This window comes from Aulostomus chinensis, chromosome 16 (assembly GCF_037954235.1).
Source record: "Aulostomus chinensis isolate RoL2024-O1b breed Wild chromosome 16, RoL_Achi_v1.0, whole genome shotgun sequence".
Taxonomy (NCBI): Eukaryota; Metazoa; Chordata; class Actinopteri; order Syngnathiformes; family Aulostomidae; genus Aulostomus; species Aulostomus chinensis.
This window is the reverse complement of record NC_141335.1, coordinates 15,219,479-15,245,944: the sequence shown is the minus strand read 5'-3', so window position 1 is coordinate 15,245,944 and position 26,466 is coordinate 15,219,479. Positions and strand designations below refer to the sequence as shown.

The window sequence follows — 26,466 nt, the reverse complement described above, 5'->3', positions numbered from 1 at the left end:
ATATGGGTCTTCTTTGAACCCCCCCCCCCCCCCTCTTAGTTAGTATTGATTCCCAAATTTCTTCATATAATTAATGTCAAATGAACCAAAACAATGAGATCATGTCTGATTTATTTTTTGTTTCTAAATAAAACCATGTACTGTATATATGTATAATTCAAAAAGCCTTTGTGTTGATTTAAAGCTGATGCTCCTGTCTGTGGGACCAGAAGGGAGTAGAAGAGGAACCATGGGAGAGAGTCAGCCAGATCTGGGTATGTGACATTTCTTGTTTTTGAATCATATATTTAAATTACAATATATGCATTTTCCGAGAAAATATTGAATATAAAATAAGAATTGTGACAGGGGAAAACCCTGATTGTTTATCAGCAAATAGTCTGTGGTATGTGGTCTGTGCCTGGCAGGAGTTAGCAGTACCCCCTGTGCCGAACAGAGTGAGAGTCCATTTTTCCTGTTGGGAAAGGTGGTGATGCAGCAGAGCTATGTCTGTGCTCTTATAGCTATGATGGTAATAGTACTATTACTACTACTACTAACAATGATAATGATGGTGGTGATAATATAAAGTGACCTATGACCTTCACATTATCTACTAACACAGCTGAACTTGATGAGTGATGATCACAGTCGCATCCTTGAAGCTAAAGTCACATAATAGCATCAGCTTACAAATCAGCAAGTCTTCAGTTGGTTCTGTTGTCATGTGTGTTCTTGTGTTGCTCAGGTTTGGAGCATCACATACCACAGCTGGCTGACTTTTGTTCTACTGCTGTGGGCTTGTCTCATCTGGATCTTGCGGGCTAGGTACTGTAGCACCTGTTTGTCACTAGCTGTGATCCACCTTAAAATGATATTTCCTGTGTCCATGATTGGTGAATTAATATTACTATATTGTAACATTTGTGAACAGGATTTCAGCACTTTGTGACAGAAGCCACTTGGTGACTGAAAGTGTGTTATTTCAGGGTTTAGACTTGTGTATTCTGTTTGTTGTGTCCCTCGGCAGACGCCATGCCGCCACACTGTGCTCTCCCTTCATCCTGCTCTACGGCCTTGCGCTGTGTTGTCTGCAGTATGTCTGGGCCATGGAGCTGCAGCCAGAACTGCCCACCACTGTGGGAACCATGAGCCTCAGACAGCTGGGGCTGGATAAAGCCCCGTACCCCTGTCTAAGACTGGGAGCTATGGTAAGACACAATGATAGATGCAACAATATTGTTACTCAGAATGAGATCATGTATGATACTGATCACAATGTTGGAAGCTGGTCAAGTTTGTCAGTTAAACAGACAAGGGTTGGGAAAAGAAGGAAAAAGAACCCAAATACAAGCAGAAATTATTTTAAATATTCTTAAATAAAGAACACAAATCAAGGCTTATTTAGGACAACAGTAAGTCCATCAGTCCCTTCCGCTTTCTCTCTCTCTTTCTCTCTGTCCCTCTCTTTCCTTCTGCATATCTGTCTTTGTCTCTGCCCCGCTCTCCTGCTCTCTTTCCTCCCAACCGATCAAAGCAGAAGGCCGCACCCACCCTGGATCTGCTCGACGTTCCTACCTGTTAAAAGGAAGGTTTTCATTGCCGCTGTTGCAGGATGTGCTTGCTCATGGAGAATTGTTGGGTGTAAATTCACCGAGGGAGTGTGGTACTTGACCTGCTCTACCTGTAAAGTGTCATGAGATAACTTGTTGTGATTTGGTGCTATACAAATTAAACTGACTTGACTTGACTTGACTAGTAAGTCCTAAACAATAAGTCCAATCTAAAAATCTAAGCTGAAATTTCAGATGAGGAAATCAATGTCTGATAACGCAAACAAAGAAAGTTCTCAGAAGCTCACAGGGTCAGCGGCAGGAACATGAATGGGACAGCATCTGAAGACATAGTGACCAGGAGTACAGAAAGACACTGGGAAAAAACAGGGAGACAAGGAACTGAATACAGGAGAGCCAATTGGAGACAGGGGAACAGAGAATTAGGGAAAACACTGAGGAGGGGGAAAGTTGGTGGACATTGGTGGTCAGATAAATAGCGGATCAGTGTTGTGTGCAGGACTCACAGTTAGCTTGGGGACCAAAGGTACCTCCAGGCTATTGGCTGAAAGATAAAGCAGACAGATTGTGAAGACTGGTACTTGGTGCCTGAGGCTGATGATCTGGGGACCATTTGGCTGGGCCTCAGTGACAAAGGCCAATGCCAGATTACTAGGGGCTCATTGTTCCTGATGCCGAATTGTAAACTAGGCCTTGAAAAGACTAGGTGGGTGCCCACAAAACTGGACTGGTTAACTGCATAACTTGAGACCGGATAGGTTAGGAAAGACTTGACCCTGTCAGCTCAGTGCAGAGAGGTTGGAAAGATTGAGTACAAGAGCTAGTATACAGGTGATGAGGCTGAAGACTGGAAGCTGGAGTCAGCCAAGTGGAGGGCAAGCCACTGGAGGAACTAGCTTGGGCCGAGGCACCAAAAAACAGGCAGGCAGAATGGAAAAGAAGACAGGATAGGCTACTGTCCTTGGCCAGTGCAATTATCAATTTCAGCATCCATGGATTTAATGATCAATTTGAGGTCCTCCTTCTAATGGTCCAAATTCTATACCAGAGACCAGTGAGTCAACCCACATTTTGTGAATCTCCTCACCTATAAGGACCTCCTCAGGATATGTTGAGCAGTGTTCCTGCCAGAAAATTTGGCAACCCCTGCTGTCAAATGTCTGTTTTTGGAACAAGAGCTGGTCAGGTGTCACAAAAAATAGACAGACAAATAAAAACAGTTGTGACTTGAAATGTCTTTAAGAGGGAAAAAATTAGCAAACTATATCCAATATTTTGAAGGACTCATGTCTATGATAACATTTCGTGGTTGGAGTGGTTGGAGGACCCTAGTGGTCTGATTAAAGATTGCAAGCGCTGTTAGTTTTGTGGGGGGGCAGATTACACTAGGTAATAAAATTTATCCTTCTTTGTGGAGGAACGTATTGAAAGTGGAACGGCAACTTTTCATCCGCAGTTTTTACTGAAATGTCACATCTTGTTCATGAAACATAATTTTCATGCTTGGGAGGAACTGTACTAAGGAAAGTAAAAGGTCTTGGAAATTAAGCTGATTTGTTTTTAATTGTTGTTTTATTTCTATATTTACTTGACTGTCTCCAATCTCACATGGATTTAAAGTGTGGACTTCTGTTTAATTGGAAAAAGATGGATTCTCCTGAATTCAGTACGTGTTGCTAGAAGAACTCTTAAAAAAACTGGATACTTGCTGTTTTCTGTGATTCTTAGTTAACAGTTTATGATCTGCAAAATAATCACAAAGTTTCAAACAAGTACGTTCTGTGGAAGGCTGGAAACTTCAGACAGTTGAAGGATTTAAGTTGTATTTAATAGATTAAGTGTTTCGTTATTTTTTTATGAAAAAATGGTGTTAAGTGACCTTAACCCTTGAGCAACAATGAAGACAACAAATCTCATGGCAGGAATGTAAGAAGTTATTACCCCTCAGGGTAGTGTTCAGCGGGTCTAATAGATGGTCTGTTGATGTGTTCTCTCTTTTTCCAGCTTCTGTTCACTTTAACGTTCTGGTTGTTGGTACGTCAGTCAGTGAAGGAAAACTTCAGCAGGAGGAGGAAAATCGCCACACCACTGCAAGAAGTTACTACAACAGGTTAAATTTCTATATTGTTAAAATTCTATGTTAACTCTCAGGTTCTGACCTTTTATCCTTGTGGGGATATTGATTGACGATCACAACCAAATTTCTAACTCCAAATGTTAGCCAAAAGTAGACCTAAATCTTTCTTCTTACCTTAACATGGAAATGATAAGGTTTGTTCTTGTTTTCTGACTGGGTCTGATGTGTTTTAACCACCAAACTGGTCAGCTGTTTCTATTCCTATCGTCTAGAGCTGTGTTTTATAACAGCTTTACTATAGATGTCATGATTGTTTCTCAGTTTTTCATGTTAAGAAAAGTAAATTAATTTTTTACTCTAACTACATGTTTAAGTATTATTCTAAGTACTGACTTCCTAGCCAGTACGACTGAAGAAAAGAAAGCCTTGTTGCAATTTTTAATTCTCACAAAAAACTCTGGAAATAAAAAACCTTAAACCCAACCTTTTCATGTGTAACTTTAACATAACTTCAATTCACACTTTAACCCTACCCTTAATCAAAACCTCCAGAAGACACATTTTGCCACATTAGGATAGTCTTTGGTTTCCATGAGGACAAACCTCAGAAAGCAAAATTAGTTGAAAGTTACATCCTTACTGTTGAATTTTACAAATATGTTTTTTCCAAACTGCAAAAAGCACAAAACAAATTTCACTTACACCCATGGAATTTAGGTGGAAATTACTGTGTAATTGTGATATGTACCACCTCTGGCAGATAGCTTCAACATTATTTAGACTTTTTTTTCTTATTTATTTAGAATTTTCCTTTAATTTGTCATATTTCTGTTCCACTGATGGCTTTCTACCTTCTTGATGAGGTTCTTTTCTATTGTGTCTCTCCTTGTCCTCTCTCTCTAACCTATTATCCTCTCCAGGGGCAGGGGCTAGTAATGAATCTGTCCTTAAGGTTCTGGGAGGCATGGTGATGAGCTGTTACGCTAAATACTGGATATATGTGTGTGGAGGGATGTTCATCATGGTGTCCTTTGCGGGAAAACTTGTTGGATACAAGATTGTCTACATGCTGTTGTTCCTGCTCTGCCTCTGTCTCTATCAGGTATGAACACTGATTCTATCTTCACAAACACTGAAACATGGAACAGAAACCAGTCAAACACTTTGGGCCCTGGGTGTCACTGATATGCCTACTGAATTGTAGGAGTAACTGGGAAGAATGATTCACCATAACTGAAAATTTTTTTATGCACATGATAGAGTTATGGTGTTCACTTAAATCTGAACCTGGTTACACAAAATTGAAAGCAGAGCTGCTGACGTTGACACTCAATCATCCACAAACCCCCGGTCAAAGTGACTTTGATAATGACCCTCAGGGTAAGGCTGTGTTAATAAACCTTTCACAAGCATTTAAACACGAGAAATCTGATTCAAAATCATTGATCAGACCCTCTAAAATATCAGTTAAGATACAATCATAAAAGTCTTATATAAAAGGCTGTTGTTTCTTCCAAATGTGTATTTATTTGTTGTTTTTTTCTGATAAAAGTGCTGACTTTTGTTAGCATTTTGACATTGCTTTGCTGATTCATTTAAACTGAAGACGAAAGAAATTATCTGAGAAATGTCAAGAAATCAGTAAGACAAAGTTATAGAATAAAAACAGAAAATGCAAAAAAAAAAATTGCAATACCGTTTCTCTAAAATGAAGAAAACACTATTTCTAACTTGTATGTTTGCAAGTTCAGATCAGTGTTATGTTGACAGATTATGTGCATTAACATGCTTATGAGAGGCTCCTGAATGCAGCACTCTGAACTGAAATAATTTAAAGTGAAATTAAACAGTTCTTCATGTCCCTGATGACCCCTTGGAAGACACTGCACTAGTTACTCTTCTCTCACTGTTGCTCTTAGTTTTGGTGTGATTTTTAAGCTGTTTTTTCCCCTTTGTATCATTTGGCCATAGAAGCCTCCTCTAAATGTTGTAGTTATATGTATACCCACTTATAATACAACTGAAATATACCTCCTGTAATCTAATGAGGGGTTTTCATATTTCTAAGGTGTGCTATTCTCTGTGGCGGCGTTTGTTGAAGTTGTTCTGGTGGCTGGTTGTGGCCTACACCATGCTGGTGCTGATCTCCATCTACACGTACCAGTTTGAGGACTTCCCTGAATACTGGAGAAACTTCACTGGTTTCACAGAGGAACAGTATGTTCTCATACATCTCTCCAGTGTTTCCCTCTCTACCTTTTTTATATTTTTCTCTTGACACTTGTTATGCCTCTGTGCTTGCTGAAAGATATAATTTATTGGGTTCTCCATCCATCCAGTTTACACAAAATAGAAAAATGTTCACAAACACTTTATCTGTTTAAGTAGAAACACATGATGTATGAATATTAATGTGAATTGACAATTCTTGTCCATCAGAGGTGAAATTATACATAGTCCATTTGTCATGGTTTGCTATCTGTCAGCATCCTCACAGCTCCCCTCACAGCCCAGACTTCTTTCAAAGTCGCATTCTCCTGGATTCCTCCAGCCAGCCAAGCCTTTGAAACCCTGAAGTCTCATTTTACCACTGCCCCTTTTCTCCAGTTGCCTGACCCTGAGTGACAGTTTGTTGCGGAGGTGGATGCCTCTGACATAGGAGTGGGAGCAGTGTTGTCTCAATGTTCTGCATCTGACCAGAAGTTGCACCTGTGTGCATTTTTCTTTCACTGTCTGACCCCCCACAGAACAAAACTTTGACATCAGAAACCAAGAATTGCTGGCAGTCAAACATGCCTTGGAGGAATGTCGGCATTGGCTAGAGGGCAAAAAAGTTCATTTTCTTGATTTGACGGCTCACAAGAACTTGGAATACATTTGCACTGCCAAGCGTTTGAACTCATACCAAGCATGTTGGTCTTTCTTCTTTGCAAGGTTCAATTTTTCTCTATCCTACCATCCAGGCTCCTGCAATGTTAAGCCTGATGTTTTGTCATGCCAGTTTGTTAAGGACAGTTCGCCTGTGGAGTCTGCACCCCTTTTGCCTCCCTCCTGCCTAGTTAGGGACATTGAGGAAAAGGTACAAGCTGCCTCTGTTTATCTGTTTACCAGACCAGTACATGCCCACCTGATCAATTGTTTGTACCTGCTTTGCTAAGATCAGAAGTGTTACAATGGTCACAGTCCTCCAAACTCTCTTGTCATCCTGGGTACACATACCAAGGTGTTTTTGCAATGACGGTTTTGGTGGCCCACCATGGATGAAGATTTGCATGAGTTTGTCAAAGCCTGCTCCACTTGCAACCAACACAAACCATCTCATCTAGCTCTTGCTGGCCATTTTCATTCACTTCTCATACCCAATCATCCATGGTTGCACATATTCCTCGATTTTGTCACTGGCCTTCCCCCCTCGGCAGGTAACACCATCATCCTCACCATAGTTGACAGGTTTAGCAAGATGGCATGCATTCCACTCCAAAAACTCCTTTCCTCTAAAGAGACGGCCGAACTTATTCTCTTGCATGTTGTCTGTCTTCATGGCATCCCAGCTGACGTTAGTCTGATTGAGGTCCCCATTTCACATCCATAGTCTGGCGGGAGTTCTGCAAATTGTTGGGGGCCTCTGTTAGCCTGTCCTCTGGCTTTCAACCCCAGTCTAACAGTCAGAGTGAAAGAAAGAACCAAGAAATGGAAACCACCCTTCGCTGCCTTGTGTCATCCAATCTCTCTTCCTGGTTCCAACAACTGGTTTGGGTAGAATATGCCCACAACACTCTTGTCAGTTCAGCCACAGATCTCTTCCCCTTCAATGCGCCTGTGGGTATCATCCCTCTCTGTTCCCTGCCCTCGTAAAGGAGGTTTCCTGCCCCTCAGTTCAAGCCCTCATTCAGCGCTGCCAACACACCTGGACGCAAGCCCGCAATTCCATTCAACGCTCCGCTGACCGTTATGCATCATTCACAATACTGACGGTTTGGCTATCCATTAAAGACCTGCCTCTCCTTGTCAGTCCAATAAGGTGGCACCCAGGCTTGTAGGTCGATTTCCCATCCAGACGATGATCAATCCTGTTGCAGTGAGACTCAGGATCCCTCAGTCTATGCATATTCATCTCACATTCCATGTCTCTAGGATCAAACCTGCTCCTGAAGTCCCTTGGTGTGCCCTCTCCTCAACCAACATCTTGTGTGTTGCATTTGGGTCCCTATTACTCTGCGTTTCACCATTGGTGTCCATCAATGTCCATCAGAAATGTTATGGACTTGGTGGTGGAAGTCAAGTATCAAAACAAGCCATAACCTGGAGTGTGTATTGATGGATGTAAAGAGGCTTAGTGGGAGGAAAAACTGAATGATTTACAAGATGAGTGTTAAGAGAGTGGGGGGGGGGGTTTAGCTTAACATTATCATCTTCCCAGACCTCTGACAAACAAGTCAGGGCAGTCACTCATTGACTCCAAGAGCAGCGAGTCCAGTCTCAGTACTCACTTCAGTTTAAAGGCTGGTGTGAAATCAAGACTGCTGCATCAAAGTTTGAGTCTTGTCAGGTGAGCATACACATTGGCATCTCACTGACTTAAAGTTTAGCACACCTGAACCTCGTCAGCCTTTAAGGCTACATCAGCCAAGCACTCATGGACTTCCTGGTAATACCCATCTTACCAAAACAGCTTAACTACACACACCAGGAGGATGTTGTCTCTGTTTTTTGTGGATGATGTGGTCCTCTTAGCTCCATCAGGCCACGACCTCCAGCTCTTGCTGGGAAGTTCGTAGCCAAATGTGAAGTGGCTGGGATGAGAATCAGCACCTCCAAGTCTAAGGCCATGGTCCTTAGCCGGAAGAGGATGCACTGCCTCAGGTGGAGGAGTTTAAGTATCTCAGGGTCTTGTTCACGAGTGAGGGTAGGATGGCACCAAAAAGGTCCAATGTGGAGCAAATCTGAAAGATAAAGTTCTTGATTTACCAGTCAAACTATGTTCCAACCCTCACCTACAGTCATGAGCTTTGGGTAATGACCAAAAGAATGAGATTGCGAATGAAATCGGCTGAAAAGAGTTTCTTCCGCAGGGTGGCTGGGCTTAGCCTTAGAAATAACGTGAGAAGCTCAGACATCTGGGAATGGCTCAGAGTAGAGCCCCTGCTCCTCCATGTGGAAAGGAGTCAGTTGAGGTGGTTCAGTCATCTGGTGATCAATCTATGTTCCAACCCTCACCTGTGGTCATGAGCTTTGGGTAATGAACGAAAGAACAAGATCCCGAATACAAGCGGCCGAAATGAGTTTGCTCCGCAGGGTGGCTGGGCTCTCCCTTAGAGATAGGGTGAGAAGCTCAGTCGTTCGGGAGGTGCTCAGAGTAGAGCTGCTGCTCTTCAATGTCGAGAGGAATTAGTTGAGGTGGTTCGGGTATCTGATGAGGATGCCTCCTGGAAACCGCCCTCGGGAAGTGTTCAAGGCATGCCCAACCAGGAGGAGGCCTCGAGGCCGACCCAGGACACGTTGGAGGGATTATATCTCTTGCCTGGCCTGGTGAAGAGAAGAAGAGCTGGTGGACATGGCTGGGGAGAGGACAGTCTGAGCTTCCTTGCTGAGGCTGCTGCCCCTGCGATTTGGACCAATCAGATAAGCGGAGGACGACGACAACAACAGTGATGACGACAACAACGGCTTAACCACGCTCCTTACCTATCAATAAAAACCAGTCCAGAAAACTAATTTCATTAGTGAAATGAAAACCAGAAACAAAAGATGAATAATAGTCTCACTAGCACTCCCATCAAACATGTTGTGATGATGGTTGAATCATTAAAACTTTATGTAGAACCTTATCAGTTGCTTGTTTGGCAGGGTATATTGACAGCAGACCTCAGATCTGCTAGTACCGCATATACAACATTGGGCCTTTCCCTTCAGAGCCTAATTCAGCTGCCACCTCAGAATCACACACAGGTCTTGCTCTGGATGACAGAGATCTGGTTTCAATAAAAATTACAAGACATTAAAATAGCAGGTGTAAATTCAAAGATGAGATTATCTCATTTAGTGTCTGGATATAGATGACAGTTAATAGCAAGTTAGCAAGTGTAAATGGGGTTATTCTCCTAAATGGGTTACCTCTGGAATGCCACGAGATAGTGTTACATCTGCCATGAAGTTCCACCTAGACAGAAAGATGTACCGTTTCCATTTTGGTGGCCTCAAATGCCTTTTTGACCACAAAACACATTTTTTTGTCATAACTAAATCATTCAAATACTGGTTATGACACAGTTTCACACAAATAACAGGATCATGAGGAGGATGAATTAACATTTCATATCAAAAAAGTGCCCAAGGTCAGTCAATTTTTTTTTTTTTAGCAAAAATACTTCTCGTTAGTGTCTACCACTGTAACTACCAAACCTATTTTACACATTACAGCTCTGTGATAATGATGCCAGCTTCCCTCCTTGACTCTGTGGTGATTGCATAGATCATCTGCGCTGCCAGTTGAAGGTGTATTTGTGTGAATCACCCAAGGTTTTAGAAGTTGTAGCTTCATTATAGCAACCTTCACATCTGAACCTCAACAGCTAGAACTGTGTTCTACCAGGTTCAGCTTCACAGGTCAAAGCTTAAGGATCCTTGGGTAGAACGGTACTTTGTCCCTTCTGATGAGGCCTTCAGTGTTTTCTTAAATTGATTTGAGCCTCATGGGACTTTTATACTTCCTGGGATAACAGATGGTGGCCTACCTTATGTCTGCTTCTGCTTGGGGGTTTTCCTTTCAGAAGTTTTTCTTGCCACTGTTATCAAATTCTTTTGGGGACTGATGGCTCTCTGTGAATGTAATCAGAGTGAAGTTGTGCGAAAATTACAAGTAATAAAGATTCTAGGTGGTGGACAGAAGAGCACATTAAAATAGAAAAAGAGTCCACACACTGGATACTTCTCCCATCGAGAGTTTAAACTGGTTACCAGTTTATTGTGGTAGTAACACAATAAATTTCCATTGGAGTTCTACTCTGTGTGCATTTTTCTATCATAGAAATTCAGATAACCAAATAACCTGTGCAATGATTTGGTTTAAAGTACAATTAAAGTGAATAATGAGATGAACCTGAGTGTGTATAAAACCTAGTCGTCCACATTCTCACAAATACAAGTCCACTGTTTTCAGTGTGGTCATTGCACAACATTTAATTGATAAGAAGGCAGTGTAATCATGTTCCACTGTCATCCTCAGGCTGGCAGCGATCGGTTTGGAGACATTTGCCTTGTCAGAGCTCTTCTCAAGTATTCTGATTCCTGGCTTCTTCCTGTTGGCCTGTATTCTGCAGCTGCACTACTTCCACAAACCCTTCATGAGAATCACCGACCTAGAACATGTAACGCCTATCCACAGGTAACTCCATTAGCAACAATGGAAGAATGACTTAAACCTTCATAAATCTGAATAGAGTTTGTCAGTACAGATGAAATGTACCTGTATTTGTGGGAGGGAAGTTGATCATGCAAATGTCATTATCACAATGATGTTACATGATAAAACCTCTAAATTAACAAAGCACCTTTAGTCAATAAATATTCTGTAATTTCAATGTAATTATGTCAAACAATGTATTAAGACCAGCACTTGCACCCTTTATGAGAAAATCACTCATTGATGTGAAAGAGAAACACTTTTTAGTGGAGAGGGACTTTAAATCAATCAAGTCAAGTCAGTTTCATTTGTATAGCACCAAATCACAACAAAAGTTATCTCATGAAACTTTAAAGTAGAGTAGGTCTTGTACCACATTCCTTTGATGAATTTACACCCAACAATTCTCCATGAGCAAGCACATCCTGCAACAGCTGGGACAAAAACCTTCCTTTTAACAGGCAGGAACGGCGAGCAGATCCAGGCTCAATGGGTGCGGCCTTCTGCTTTGACCGGTTGGGGGAAAAGAGAGCAGGAGTGCGGGGCAGAGACAAAGACAGATAATTGAGAAAGACAGATATACAGAAGGAGAGAGAGGGGCAGAGATAAAGATGGACAGAAATGGAAAGAGACTGATGGAATGACGGGGACGTGAGCAGGTGTTGCTATGGGTGGCAGCTTGAGCCCCTTCAGCTCTGTAGCCTCCTCCAGCAGCGCCTGGGATCTAGGATGAGGGGAGCCTGAAGGCTCCTGAGAAGAAGATGAGTTAGTAACACATATGAGTATGGCCAGGGATTTTAAATTTTTCTATACTTTAAAAATTGCCACAATGTGTTTTGGTTCTGTATCAATAATAGTAATGATAATAAAAACTTAGATTTATGTAGCACCTTTCAAGAAACCCAAGGGGTTTACGAGGTTAAAAAAAAGCTAAAAAGATAGCAGATAATTCATGTGTGTGCTGGAGTCAATTTGAAATTATTATATGAAATTTCCAACCAAGTGCAATATTTCTATAAAAAAAGAATAAATTCAACATCTGTGTGGAATCGATGCTTTAAGTTGCAGCCTGTTATGACTACTACCTCCAGGAAGAAGAACTGTGAGAAAACAGAACAGATGGGATCCAGTAATGCAGCGATGAACTTTGAAGAGGAAGACCTGGTTACAAATACAGATGATGAATCTGAGGATGAAGGTACCATAAAGGGTTTATGTGTGTTGAAAACAAAAATGCGCCATCATGTTACCAAAAAATAGTGTTGCTTTTTCTCTCACGACTGACTGTATAGTGAGCTTCCATGTTGTAGTGTTGTATATATGTCTAGTGAGAAATGATTATACCTGATATAGTTGTCTCAATGTATTCCTCAGTGCTGTGGGATGGGTAGTGTGCAGCCAATGGTTAAACCAAGTAAGATACACTGATTGGCAGAACAATCAACTTCAATATGGGTCAGGTTGGCTTGGTGGCGATATTTTTATTCATGTCACTAAAATTGGACAAATTTTACACTACAGCTCCTGTAGGATCCTCAAGACTGATGGTTCATGAACCTTGATTTCAGTGTCTTGCTCACAGTCAAACCATAAAAATCACATAGAAAAACAAAACGACCCATAATATTGCACATTGTCATGTTGAATAACCATAGACCTGAATACATCGTCCTCGTCCTCGTCCTCGTCGTCCTCCTCTTATCTGGTTCGAGTCACAGGGACAGAAGCCTCAGCAAGGACACCCAGACTGCCCTCTCCCCAGCCACTCCCACCAACTCCTCTGGAGGAATCATGAGATGCTCCCATGCCAGCTGAGAGGCATAGTCCCTCCAGCATGTCCCTGGTGTGCTCCAAGGCCTCCTCCCGGTAGGACATGCCTGAAAAACCTCTTGAGAGAGGCGTCCAGGAGGCATCCTCACCAGATGACTGAACCACCTCAACTGACTCCTTTCCACATGGAGGAGCAGGGGCTCTACTCTGAGCCATTCCCAGATGTCTGAGCTTCTCACCCTATTTCTATTTCTCTCGCTCTTTTCCGGCTGAGGACAATCGCCTCAGACTTGGAGATGCTGATTCTCACCCCAGCTGATTCACACTCAGCTGCAAACTGCCCCAGCAGGAGCTGGAGGTCGTTGTTTGATGGTGCTAAGAGGACCACATCATCCGCAAAAAGCAGAGACAACATCCTCCCGTCGGTTATGAACAGAACCAGTGACAAAGGGCTGCCTTGGCGAAGTCCAACCCTAACTGGGAACAAGTCTGCCATCCATACCATACTCCCTGAATAACCCCCCACAGGATGCTCCTGGGAACACAATCATAAGCCTTCTCCAAATCCACAAAGCACATGTGGACTGGTTGGGCAAACTTCCATGCCCCCTCCAGTACTCTAGCGAGGGTAAAGAGCTGATACTCGGTACAGCTGGGACAAAAACCACACTGCTCCTCCATGATCTAAGGTTCAACTATCAACTGGACACTCCTCTCCAGTACCTTGGCGTAGACCTTTCCAGAAGGCTGAGAAGTGTGATCCCCAATAACTGGAACACACCCTCTGGTCCCCTTTCTTAAAGATGGAGACCACCGCCCTGGTCTGCCACCCCAAAGGCACTGCAAGAAATGTTGCAGAAACATGTCAACCAAAACAGCTCTACAACATCCAGAGTTTTGAGATACCCAGGGCTGATCTCATCCACCCCCAGAGCTTTGCCGCCACAGAGTTGTTTTACCGCCTAAGCGACTTCTGCCCTGGAGATCAGATGATCCCTCCACAAGTCCACTCCTGGCTCTGTTTCCTCCATGGAATACATGTTAGTAGGAATGAGGAGCTCCTCAAATTAATCCTTTCACCATCCAACTATCTCCCCAGTTGATGTCAGTAGCCTCCCGTCACCACTGTAAACAGTGTGAGCAAGTTGCTGCCTTCCTTCCCCTGAGGCAATGGACAGTTTGCCAGAATGTTTCAGAGGTGATCAATAGTTATCCTCAATGGCCTCACACAAACTCGGCGACTGCTACGGCTGCACACCGCTTGGCCCACCGGTACTGATGTACGACCTCTGGAGACCCACAGACCACCCATGCCCTGTAGGCATTCTTCTTCAGCCTGATTACCACCGTGATGGGCCCCAGTAGCCTTGCAGTTGAAGCTCTGTCAGAGGAAGGAGTTTGAAGATCATCTTGACAGGTTCTTCCGCCAGGTGTTCCCAGCAGACCTTCCCTACTCGTTTGCGCCATCTTAACATTTTCATCTTCCCTTTCACTTGAGCTGCACAGTTTATTACCATGGCAATAAATGCTAGAAACTGTCTGTTGTCCATGGATATAACATCACTTTTATCCAAAATCCTGTGTAAACCACAGTGACCTCATGGTCTCAACTCAAGTCAGTAAGTGTGTGCACATGCCATAACTGCCGTCAGAATAAAGTAATGAACCTTCAGGTGGTTGTAAAATAATGAACTACTCTGTTAATTATTCATATCTGCTTTACTACAACAAGTGATAATGTGTGTTTATATATATGATCATTTGCTCATCCCGCCTCTCTCATCCCTCCCAGCAGAGCTGATGCCCAGTAAGTGGGGTCTGGTGATGGACAGGTTACTGGTTCTGTCCCAGAGGTTCTCCGATATTCTCACCAAAGGTCAAGTGTTTGTCTGGAGGCTTCTGGAGCTCCATATCCTCAAGATGGTGGCATTATCCGCTATGTGGGTTGCACTTGAGGAGGTAAATGCAGTGGATTGAGGTGTGTGTGAGTGTGTGTGTGTGAGTGTGTCACTCATTTTTACTAATGTATAAAATCCTTAAACCATAGTAGCATAATTACAAAACTCAGTATTGCCTAGCAGAAATCAATTGCTGTTTCAGCAGTACATCTGTAAATGTCTATATTATACCACTGATATCCAGAACAAAGAAACAGTATTATATTGTCATAATGGGATTTAGCATGGGAGTGTATTCTCACTCACAACATATCACAACAGTACATCCAAGGATTTGTCATCAATGCTGGTTGTATTGTGTTAAATTTGAAGCCAGTTGAGATTTATCTCTGATATATTTATTGTTTGACAGCATTGATTTGAATTGAAAATGATGAGTTGTGGTGAAGTATCAGTGTCGAATATTCATGTCACACACACACACACACACACACACACACACACACACACACTCACAATATACATAAACAAACGCACTGTTTAACAGCAAATCCCATAGGGCTCTACACAAATCCTCTAGTCATATGGTTACAAGTACATTATGTCACTGGAGTGAAAGGTCTTTTGTCTAAAGTCCTGTGATAGTCAAGCCGATGATATGGTAAGCTTTCCCATCACAGATGACGGGATCTACCTCAGAACAATTGGCTTAAACTGTCACCACAACAACTAGCCTATACCTAGTAGAGCACCATCAGTCTCCATTGTTAAAAAAATCATCAGTACTTATTGTTCATCCATTATTTGGCTTTGTGACATAAGATGCATGGGGGGGGGGGGGGCTTTCCCTGAGGAATGACTGATCTGCACAAGCTGTATATGCTATTTGACATAAAGTTGTGAAGATGTGAGAGTGTATTATGACCCTAGTCTTATCTTGTTTGTCACAGCCATCGGTGATCAACTTGGTCCTGGTGGTCTTGTGGTCTATTGCGATGCCTTACTGTCGCTTCAGGCCAATGGCTTCCTGTCTGTCCACTGTGTGGGTGTGTGTCATCATCATGTGTAAGATGCTGTACCAGCTCAGTGTTGTCGACCCTGCTGAGTACTCAAAGAACTGTAGCCTGGTAAAGCATGCACGCACACACACACACACACACACACACACACACACACACACACACACACACACACACACACACACACACGACCTTGGAACTCTAAAATTCTATTATTCTTAGACACAGGCACAGTTGGGCAGTTTATTTATTTGTTAATTTATTTTAAATGCGTCACTTACACTTTGTGAAATTGAAAGCATTCATCTCGTTTCAACTACCAGGCTTTTGCATTCTGTCCTTTAAAACTAATTTTTATCAAATGAAGAAAATGCAAAAATACTGCATTCAAATGTAAAAACATGTATGATGATCCTGTAAACTTGTCATTGCAGCTTAAGAAAAACCACCACCAATTCAACAACAAATTCACAGCAAATTTAAAGAAGATAATACAGAGAAAACACAAAATACTTGAAGATGGTACACAACTCAGGAAAACAACCTAATAACAAAAATTAACTACAAAACAGGAAAACACTATGAAGTTCACGCAAAGAGCACAAATCTCTGCTGACCAAAGCCACCATATTTTTCTGGCTATATTTCCATAAGGTATTAGGATATGGCTAATTTATTCATTAAGTTTCAAGTAATATGTGGTGGTAAATTCAGTAAAATGTCAAAATATTCCACACTGCTCTGGATCCAGATCTAAATCTGAGTCTCTCTGGGCCAAGCTACAATCCCGATACAAGTTTTCTGGTGAAACCTTCATTTCTAACTATTTGTATAACATTCCCAACATCTAGTTAGACAAGATAAAATGTTGGATGAACTGACAGTTTGGCTAAGATTTTAGTGTTTCTCTGCTTCACAGAGGCATCCTGCCTATGATGTATGTTATTATTGATCCATTTTCTATACCGCTCATCTGTTAAGGATGGGGGGGAGGCTATCCCAGCCTATCCCAGCCCATCCCAGCCTATCCCATCCCATCCCATTCCAGCCCATACCAGCTGACATTTGGTGAGAGGCAGGCTACACCCACCACACTAGGAGCAATAAGGGGCTCAGTATCTTGCTCAAGGATACTTCGACATGATCACTGGGGGAAGAAAGGATTGAACCAGCGACCCGTTGGTTGCTAGATGGCCACAATACCTCTGAGCCTTGCCGCCCCTTCTGTATGTTATTAGAGTTCATCTAACTCCTCTGAATAATTCTCAGCTGAGCATACTCACTGTTTTCCCAAGCACCAAGCTGGTGTTGCAGAGTAGTGGTTCTCAATCTGGGGTTTAGCAAATGGTTGTGTGGGAGAACAGAATACCTTTCATCAACAGGGAAAAGTTTGACATTCTGCTGCACGTAACAGTAACATAATTATTCTTGACCTGGATTATCTGAGAGTCAAAGTATGAGCTTTAAACTATAGAAATATGAAAATAATTATACATATTTTTACATACTTAAATTTAACAGGCTGCCCTGACAAATTCTATTATTATTATAGTATTATTGTAATGAAGGAACAAGGGTGCTGATTGATTCTGTTCTTCTCTCCACAGCCTTTAACAAATAAAATCAACCTGTTACCAGAGGAGATCAAGAACTCCTCTCTGTACAAGGAGCCTGTGGATCCAGCCAAGTGGTTTGGCATCAGAAAAGATGCTACAGTACTTGGTTACAGCAAGGTACACTGAATGCTTATTCCCTAAAATGCAAACAGTCAAGCTGCATAGCTGGAAACAAATACAAATGTTAATGCTTTGTATTAGCTGAAATGAAATTGACACACATACATTTCTAGCTGTAAGATTTCAGTGCTCTGAGCATAACAAATAATATTCCATTCAGCATTATCTGAATGACTGAATAACAAATAAAACAGGTTATTTTGTGTTCAGCTGACCTCAATGAAAATTTGTTATACCTGACAGCTTGTAGTAGCCAGTGCTGTTGACACCTGTCACTCAGTATTTTGTTCCTTTCTATGTTGTGTGTGCTGGACCAGTTAGTTCATCCATTATTGATTTACTGTGATATTTTTTCCAGAACCATTTAATAGTGCTGATGTTGTTGGTTTTCGAAGCGACGGTGTATCGTCATCAGACTCACCACTACCGCCAGCTCCAACGATCTCCGCCCAACATACCTGCTCTGTTCCCCTCGGCCCAGCGGGACACTCTTGACCAGGGCCTCATACCCTGCCTCAAGTACCTGTTCAACTATATGTTCTACAAATTTGGATTAGAGGTAGCTGCCATACATTTTCTTCACAGTCTTGTTTTCTTAGACCAGGAAATAACAACTCTATATTCAGACATGTAATAAAAAAGGTATTCAGCAGATTGTTACTAAAATGTACCACAAAATGTAAAGCCTGTGAAGATTTAAAATGACACTGTCATTCTATATTTTTTTTAAATACAAAACCTACCTTTTTTTTTAAAAAAAAAAAGATCTGCTTCTTGATGACTGTGAACGTGATTGGTCAGCGGATGAACTTCCCAGTGATAATCCATGGCTGTTGGTTGGTCGCCATCTTGGTGAGGCGGCGGCGAGCAGCTATTGCGAGGATCTGGCCCAAATATTGCCTTTTTCTATCCATCTTCATGATCTTCCAGTATATACTGTGTGTGGGCATACCACCTGCTCTCTGTATAGGTGAGTCCTCATATGAAGGGAAGTGACAATGTTTGTTTAAACTCTGCAGTCTGATGGACATAAGGTGTGAATGGGGCATCTGCAACAGATTCACCATCTTTCTGATTTAATACAATATGTCCTATACACTCAATAGACTTTTTTATTGTCTTTTTTTTTAGACAATAGTGCATTCCAATGAAATCCAGTTCAGCATACTTACAAAAGTCATGCTTACAAAGGGTTTGGAGAGTCAACAAATCCTACTTGCAGTAGAGCCCGTAACCCTTCAGTTAGATAGCTACTCCTCCTTAGCCAGATGCCTCCTGAGGATTTGAGCCAAGAGAGAGGACGTAAAGGTGTGCTGATTCATGTCAGCTGTCAACAAAGAGACGACAACATTTGTGCCACCTAAAAGAAAATTTGGCTCATACAGTTTGACTGCTTGTGGAATATAGTTATACATATTTTCCGGTTAAACAGTCCTACATCATGTCTGTGTAGGTTCTCATTCATCCTGGTCATCGTAGATCGAAGCGAAGTAAAATCTGGTCAACTGGACGTAAATTACGTAACTTACGTCCAGTTGACCAGATTTTACTTCGCTTCGATCTAAGTCCTACATCATGTGGGTGTGATGAGGCTCCCTGGTAAACATAGAGTCAGACCTGCAGTGCCTGGCTTGTTGAGTTTTCTGTCCGCAAATAGGAAGGTTAAATAAGAAGGGAATCTTTAATCTGAACCAGTTATTTTTTTTTTAGCTTTTATTTGAGATACGGTCTCTACCTTTTTAGTCATTAAAAACAAACTAGACCTGGATTTCTTATGCCATTTTTTTTTTTAGCAGAATTCAAATTTGTTTTATTATCAGTCTGTAACATTCTTTCTGAATCTGTAATGGTGATATAGCACAATATATCATATTTAGAAGAATTCTGTTTCGTCATATAGTATGTGTGTTGTATTGGAAATATGATAAATCCTGATGATCTGTTAAGTATGCCTGGTGAAATCCTGATGTTGCTACGTGGTATAATGATTTCCTGTTCGTCCTACTGTAGACTACCCTTGGCGGTGGAACACTCCAGTTTTAATGAACTCAGCTCTCATTAAGTGGATCTACCTGCCCGACTTCTACATGGTGCCAAACTCTAAAAACTTGATAGGTCAGTTTTTGTGCACGTCTCTATATTTGTGCGTTTTGCCATCGTCAGATCATTCAAGTCCATCTTACTAGACTGTCACTTGACGACTATGTACGATATGATATCTGGAGCATACTTCCACAAGAAAAAACTGTCTGGACATGCAGTCTTAGGGATTTTGGCTGCTGCAGTTTTGTCATTCAATCTGATTTTCTACTGGCTAAAGAGGAGAGGTTGATGAATTTTTTTAGTAAGTTATTCATTATAATTTATTGCTAGTGTATAATACATAAATGCAGCTATTCGCCCTGACAGCGTGCTATTAAAGGTAAAATCTGTTGTAACCTAGTGAAACTGACATGCTTCAAGCTCTTTAATAATTGTTTTGTTACCTAAGAAATCAGCCATTTGATTTCCCATGATAAGGACATGAACAAACAAATACATAACCACAAGAAAGCAAGCTTTAATAGCTTTATCTATTTCAATGTCACATGAGTCTGATGGTGACGATGATGATGATGATGTGTCCACAGCGGACTTCGTGCTGCTGATGTGTGTGTCCCAGCAGTGGAAGGTGTTTGAGAGTGAGCAGACAGAGGAGTGGATGGTTAAGGCAGGAGATAACACAGATGACCCCGAACCAATGGAGGGTCGACTTTTTAACCCTGCACCTAACTTCATCAACTGCAGGTAAATACAGCATGTTTGGATGATCACCTCAGCTTAATCTGGGGTGTGTCTGCTGTGTATATGTCATCATCATGCAACACTAGCCCCATTTCCTATATCCCAGAGGTACATGTTATATTTTGTTTAATTCACAGAAATGTCAGAAAAGTCAGATCATTGTAAGACGGCAGATAGTTTTTTATAAACACAAAAATGAAGCATTTTAATAAAATTCGCATCAATTTTGAGCTTGATATTTTGCAGTCAAAGAAATGTGTCCTAGGAAACATTCATGAGGTCATTTGTTGTCTGGTAGGATGTAGGATGGTGGGATGACTGGATCTTTGGATGTTTAGGTATGTGTTTCTTTGTCTGCCGGCAGGAGTTATCTGGACATGGCAAAGGTGTTGGTGTTTCGCTACCTCTTCTGGTTTGTACTCTCAGTGGTCTTCATCACTGGGGCCTCCAGGGTCTCTGTGTTTGGGTTGGGCTATCTTCTCGCCTGCTTCTTCTTTCTGCTGTTTGGGACCAAACTATTGGTCAAACCATCAAGGACCCGTCTTGCCCTCTGGGACTGTCTTATCATCTACAACGTGGCAGTCATTATATCCAAGAATATGTTGTCAGTAAGTATAAAGTGGATCATCTGTGTGAGATGTTTCAGTGGCTTGCACAATAACATCTGTCAAGTAAAACAAAACCATTCATTACTTATCTGTGTGTTTCAGATCCTGGCATGCGTGTTTGTGTTTGAGATGCAGAAGGGCTTCTGCTGGGTCATCCAACTCTTCAGTCTGGTTTGCACAGTCAAAGGATACTATGACCGTGAGTTTCAGGATAACTAAGCATTACAGACTTGGCCTAAAGGTCTTGAGCAATCCTGCAGAAAAGAACAACAAAGACAATAACCTAACCTCCTTGATAAGAGTAATAATACACAACTGTAATGGTGTAGCATTAAATGTGTATTATTACATCATATTTTGTTCTATCTTTGGGTGTTAAGTTGAAGGAAAAGTCTAAAAAACACAAATTAAAACAACACAAGATGCTATAAATGGAGAGCATAGACCTCAACCAAAGTCAGTTGTCCAACATTCTGTTATATTTAAATCCACAACCGAAGCTATCATACATGTCCAAATATACTCCCTAAAATATTACGAATAAACAAGGCTTTTTTCTCTGCTCTTTTTGATTGCAATGTTAAGAAAAGAGAAAAATGATACAGGATCTGCCCTGGGCCGATTTGCACCCCAGTAAAGTTTGTGTGAGACAAAGTTTCCATGAGTAACCCTTTGCCAAATCCCCATGACCTGAAGTTTTTCAGCATGTGGTATTTAGAACCAGAAGAACCAGACCAATAATGAATAAAGGAAAGCTCATTCATTCTTCCTGGTAAAAACAAACTGGTGCACAAAATAAAGGCCATTAAGTTTATCTGTAGTGAAATATATGCATGGCATGGAAAAAACACTGTATCCAATCCATAACCTCCTTGATTCAGGCAATTAAAAATAAAAAAAACTTTATATGGCTTATTGATCTGTTGCTTTGACTGCTAATATTGTTTTATCATTGTGATTTTGTTTTCCTGACAGCAAACGCTGTTAGTGACAAAACCTGTAGTCTCCCAGTAGAAGAAGCTGGTATCATCTGGGACAGTTTCTGTTTCTTCTTCCTGTTGCTGCAGAGGAGGGTCTTCCTCAGTTTCTACTTCCTTCATGTAGCTGCAGAGTTGCAGGCATTTGCCAAACAGGCCTCAAGGTACGACAGTCCATATTGTTCACACTTTCCAAAAGTTAGCTCAAAGTTCAGTTTACACAAATTAAAATGTATAGTTCACAGTTGATGATTTGGGATTTGGAAATGAGTTCACTGATGTAAAAATTAAGTAAATTGTCTCCTTTTTTAAATAAAAATCTCCTTCCATCCATCCTCCACACAGTCCACTATAGAGTCCAGGACTGATTACTTTTAAAACCAATATGTGTATATGTTTCACCACTTAAAATGTGTCTTGTGCAGAAAAATCCTCATAAAATCCCTCCAGGAGACTATTCTGAACTACAGTTTCATACTTTTAACACAAGCAGAGTTGTGAATATGAAAGCTAGCTGCCTGCAAAAGCCTTTACTAGCTATTGTGCACTCCGCACACTAGCAAGCCGTGTCATTGTGGCCAGATTGAGCAGTTTCCACCAAACGTTTTGGGCTGTTTTGTGTGGTTGGGTGTCTTTTTTTGTGAGTAAGATTTACTGTCACGGGAGCGTTATGAACTGTCAATTTCAGCAGCTGTAGGAAGGTGTGTTCAGTTCACCAAAAACACGTGTCCACTCAGTGAATGGCATTCTTTTAGTGGGTTCATGCAATGCGCTGATGACAATGTGTAGATTACTGAAAGAAAGAGCTAACTGCCTCCTTCCCTCTTAGTCTTAAACAAAATACGAACCTTGACTGTCTTTCAAAATTGAATGATCCAAACAAATATATCTAACCTGTCTTTTTTTCAACAGCTAACAGCTGAAAAAAATCATGGCAACATTCTGGATTGGCCAAGTCAGCATTTAATTTCAGTCCAGCATCTATGGCTGCGCTCGTTGTCTAACAATCCACATACAACCCCACAGAGCATGAACAGCTTCAAACAGTAGATGTACAGCTGATAGAGGCCTGTCCTCTTTACGCTGACCCAAGGCTGAGGCTGCTGCTAAATATGGATCAACAGAGTCCACACCTATGCTGAGATGTAGTCCATGTTCTGGTTCCACATTTACATTAAAAAGGGAACGTCAGTGTCATTTCGATAATTAGTTCTAATATTTTGTTGTTCAGGCTGCACGGTGGTGCAGTTGTTAGCACTGTCGCCTCGTAGCAAGAAGGTTCTGGGTTCAAGTCTCAGCTCAGGCACGGGATCTTTCTGTGTGGAGTCTGCATGTTCTCCCTGTTCCTGTGTGGGTTCTCTCTGGTACTCCGGCTTCCTCCCACAGTCCAAAAACATGCAGTTGGGGACTAGGCTGATTGGATTCTCTAAATTGACCGTAGGTATGAATGTGAGTTTGAATGGTTGTCTGTCTATGCGTGTTGGCCCTGCGATGGACTGGTGACCTGTCCTGTCCCCGCCTCTTGCCTGAAAGCCACTGGGATAGGCTCCAGCCCCCCCGCAACCCTTAAAAGGATAAGCGGATTTTGTTGTTCACGTACAGTATATCAGATGTTTCCAACAATACTCAAACACCATGAATTTGAGTGTAACAGAGCATTTGATCAGCTGTCAGTTTATCATGTCAGCCTCACCCCAGCCAACTACATTCATCAATTAAACACATAAAATTGTTTTACTATGATTCTTTGGCTTTTGATGACTTCGCTGTGTTACCCCACATAACATTTGAGGAGTGGCCTCTTCAAATTGTTCGTCTCGTTAATTTTCAGCTGGTGTTACTTGTAGTTGTTCAGTTTGAATGAATTGTCAAAACTTGAACAAAACTTTTAAAATTATGCACAGTTGTCTTCACATTCTGGACTCCTGTGATAATAAGACGCACTGTGGTTGTCAAATGAAATAAACTACTTTGGTGGTTATTGTGATGGCAGCAATGATATGTGCTTCTTCCTTCTAGGGGCTTCGAGCTTTTCAGAGCCAGTATGGTCAAGAACATCAAGATCCACCAACAAGCTGAGAAGAAGTCTCTGTCACAGCTCAAGAGATCGTAAGTTCCTTCAGCATAAATTGTGTGTTTTGAGGAGCTTGTTAACAGTAATGTACATCAAAGAAGTACAAAAGGATCGCAGGAAGTTGATGAATTGCTTATAATGGTTTAGAGTTTTGGTGTATGGTAACACTGACTGAGAGAAGGTGAAGGTCTTTCACTGAAGCCTGACTGGTTTTGTAAAGCACACAGGTGCACATAGCAATACGTCAAGTCTAGTTTATCTATAGAATGACAAATCACAGCAAAAGTTATAAAGACACTTTACAAATAGGGCAGTTCTAGCATTAAACTCTTTTAATTGATTTAGGAGACCTACCAATTCAACAAAACCCACCCATCAACAAAGCACTTGGCTGCAGTACTGATAAAATAACTGTCTTTTACCGCACAAAAACACTGAGTAGACCAAATGTCTATGTGAGAGGCCATCTGCCGCGACAGGTTTGGGTGAAAGAGGGAAAGCAAGAGGGAGACTATCCTCAAATTTTCTGTTTTTGATACTTTTTTAAAGAATTTTTTTTGGATTTTTTTTTAATAGAAGGGGGAGTAGTGTCCTCTTGGTGAAACTTCTCGTCATTGGGTGAAGATATAGCTGATGAATCCTCATGTGAAGGAGGAAACCTGTGAAGCTCCCCAGAGCTGCTGGGGGTGAAGAGCAATAACCAGGATAGATTGATAAGGTGAATCAATGATGCACAGATGGGGAGAAAAATTTGTGAAAAGAAATAGAACTTCTCCATACCTGCAAAACATGTGGTGTCAGATCCAGTCTCAGTCCCAGTCCCAGTCCCAGCAATAAGTAGTAGCAAGTTCATAATGAAGCGCGTGTCTGATAACACTGCAAAAATAGATGCAGAAATACACCAAATACCACTGAATACATCTGCCGGTTCAGCTAAATACAATACAAGCAAACATAGAAGAGGTACATGCATAGAGTTACGTTGGCCCACATTCATCCCCCAATCGTCCCTTTCGTTAGGATGCAGAGGATTCGTGCAAAGCAGCAGAAGTACAGAGTAGGACCCAAAAGAAGTGAAGAATCCAGCGAAAGTCCTACTGCTGGTAGGTTCCACTGGTTGACTGGAAACATATCCATTTAGAAACCCACCAGCATATTAGTTCTGTGCTGTACTGTGTCCTATCCAATCCTTCTTTTTCATGTTTCATCCCAGAGACCACAGAGAAGAAGCCCAGGAGGAAGAAGTGGTACCAACCATGGTTGGACCATGCAACAGGTTTGACAAACACACCCGCTGAGCGTGTTGTTCTTCTGATCTACATGTATTAAAATGTATAAATGTCTATGTAGTGAAGAAGATTTTCTTTTTCTCTCAGTTCTCCACTCAGGAGACTACTATCTGTTTGAGTCAGACAGTGAAGGTGAAGAGGAGCTGCAGTTGGAAGAACAGAAGCCTCAGAAACAAACAGCCTATCAGGTCTGACACACAGCTGGGTTTTAGAGATTCATTGTATTGTACTTCCTGGAAGAATGTTACAAGCTTGTTTATTCTCTCTCTCAGCTGGCCTACCAGGCATGGGTGACCAGTGTGAAATCAGCTCTGAGAGAACGTCAAAGACGCCAGAGACAGTTGAGGAGGATTGAGAGAAGAGAGAAGGAGAGAGAAGCACAACTGGCTGCACAACAGGAGGCTTGCTCAATGACAGGTAGAAAACTGGCATTTTGAAGGAAAATTCACAAGTATGCTATTAAAGTGGGGAGAATGAATCATAGCTTAGATTTGTTTATTATTATAAATGAAGATGAAGTACTTGCTGTTACTCTAGGTGTGTTGAACTCCCCAAGAGGTTATTCACTCTTGCATGACTACTTGGTGACTCCAGAAGTCAGAAAACACCTGTCAAAGGTTTTATTAGCTTGAATGTAAGACTGATTTTGAACTGCAGCAAAACAGTCCAAAACATCCATTTTACCACAAAGTAAGTACACTTTTTGAGTGAAGGAACAGGAAGTGATGTATATGGTAACTATTAAGAAAAGTGTAATATATTTTGTGTGTGTGTGTGTGTGTGTGTGTGTGTGTGTGTGTGTGTGTGTGTGTGTGTGTGTGTGTGCGTGCGTGCGTGCGTGCGTGCCTGCATGCAGCCTGTGGGGACAATGACCCTCCCACCCCAGTGCTTGATGACCCTCTAGTCCAGGAGGAGGGGGAAGAGCCAGAAGAGAAAGAATCTGGTAGGTTCACAGTTTCTCCTATTTCTCTCAGTTGTGTAGAGCACTGGTTCTCAAATGGGGGTACGTAGAGGTACTCCAGGGGGTACGTGAAGCTTGACAAAATATATATATTTTAAAAAAAGCAGTAATCCTAATAATGATTAAGTCTTGAGAAATAATTATTTTAGAAAAAGTTTGATAAAATACAAATGTATGTTCATTCACTGAACTTTATATTCAGTATTCAATTTTAATATCCTTAAAAAAACGGACTCTCCCAAAACCAAGTTAGTTTGACCCATTGATCCAGCATCACTTGTCAATAACTTGCCGTTGCCATGACGACGCACTGTAACG

At 41.6% G+C, this 26,466-nt stretch overlaps 1 protein-coding gene across 5 annotated transcripts in view; it reads left to right on the top strand.

Moving 5' to 3' along the window:
- piezo1 (piezo type mechanosensitive ion channel component 1 (Er blood group)) overlaps positions 1-26,466 on the top strand; it is a 74,775-nt gene that overhangs the window by 30,683 nt on the left and 17,626 nt on the right. For 3 of the 5 annotated variants that reach the window (XR_015109368.1, XM_086179951.1, XM_086179954.1), the window contains 25 exons: positions 185-254; positions 408-511; positions 728-807; positions 1,010-1,190; positions 3,558-3,663; positions 4,551-4,732; positions 5,699-5,847; positions 10,856-11,014; positions 12,124-12,230; positions 14,595-14,761; positions 15,651-15,827; positions 17,327-17,452; positions 17,814-18,014; positions 18,221-18,425; positions 19,466-19,570; positions 20,086-20,242; positions 20,604-20,847; positions 20,950-21,046; positions 21,823-21,988; positions 23,844-23,933; positions 24,919-25,001; positions 25,112-25,174; positions 25,275-25,375; positions 25,460-25,604; positions 26,044-26,130. Coding sequence is in view for 4 of the 5 variants with exons in the window: in XM_086179951.1 (XP_086036077.1) it covers positions 185-254; positions 408-511; positions 728-807; positions 1,010-1,190; positions 3,558-3,663; positions 4,551-4,732; positions 5,699-5,847; positions 10,856-11,014; positions 12,124-12,230; positions 14,595-14,761; positions 15,651-15,827; positions 17,327-17,452; positions 17,814-18,014; positions 18,221-18,425; positions 19,466-19,570; positions 20,086-20,242; positions 20,604-20,847; positions 20,950-21,046; positions 21,823-21,988; positions 23,844-23,933; positions 24,919-25,001; positions 25,112-25,174; positions 25,275-25,375; positions 25,460-25,604; positions 26,044-26,130 (3,352 nt within the window). In the remaining variant the exon portion in view is untranslated. The remainder of the gene's footprint in view (positions 1-184; positions 255-407; positions 512-727; positions 808-1,009; positions 1,191-3,557; positions 3,664-4,550; positions 4,733-5,698; positions 5,848-10,855; positions 11,015-12,123; positions 12,231-14,594; positions 14,762-15,650; positions 15,828-17,326; positions 17,453-17,813; positions 18,015-18,220; positions 18,426-19,465; positions 19,571-20,085; positions 20,243-20,603; positions 20,848-20,949; positions 21,047-21,822; positions 21,989-23,843; positions 23,934-24,918; positions 25,002-25,111; positions 25,175-25,274; positions 25,376-25,459; positions 25,605-26,043; positions 26,131-26,466) is intronic. The other 2 variants (XM_086179953.1, XM_086179952.1) reach the window with 2 other exon arrangements.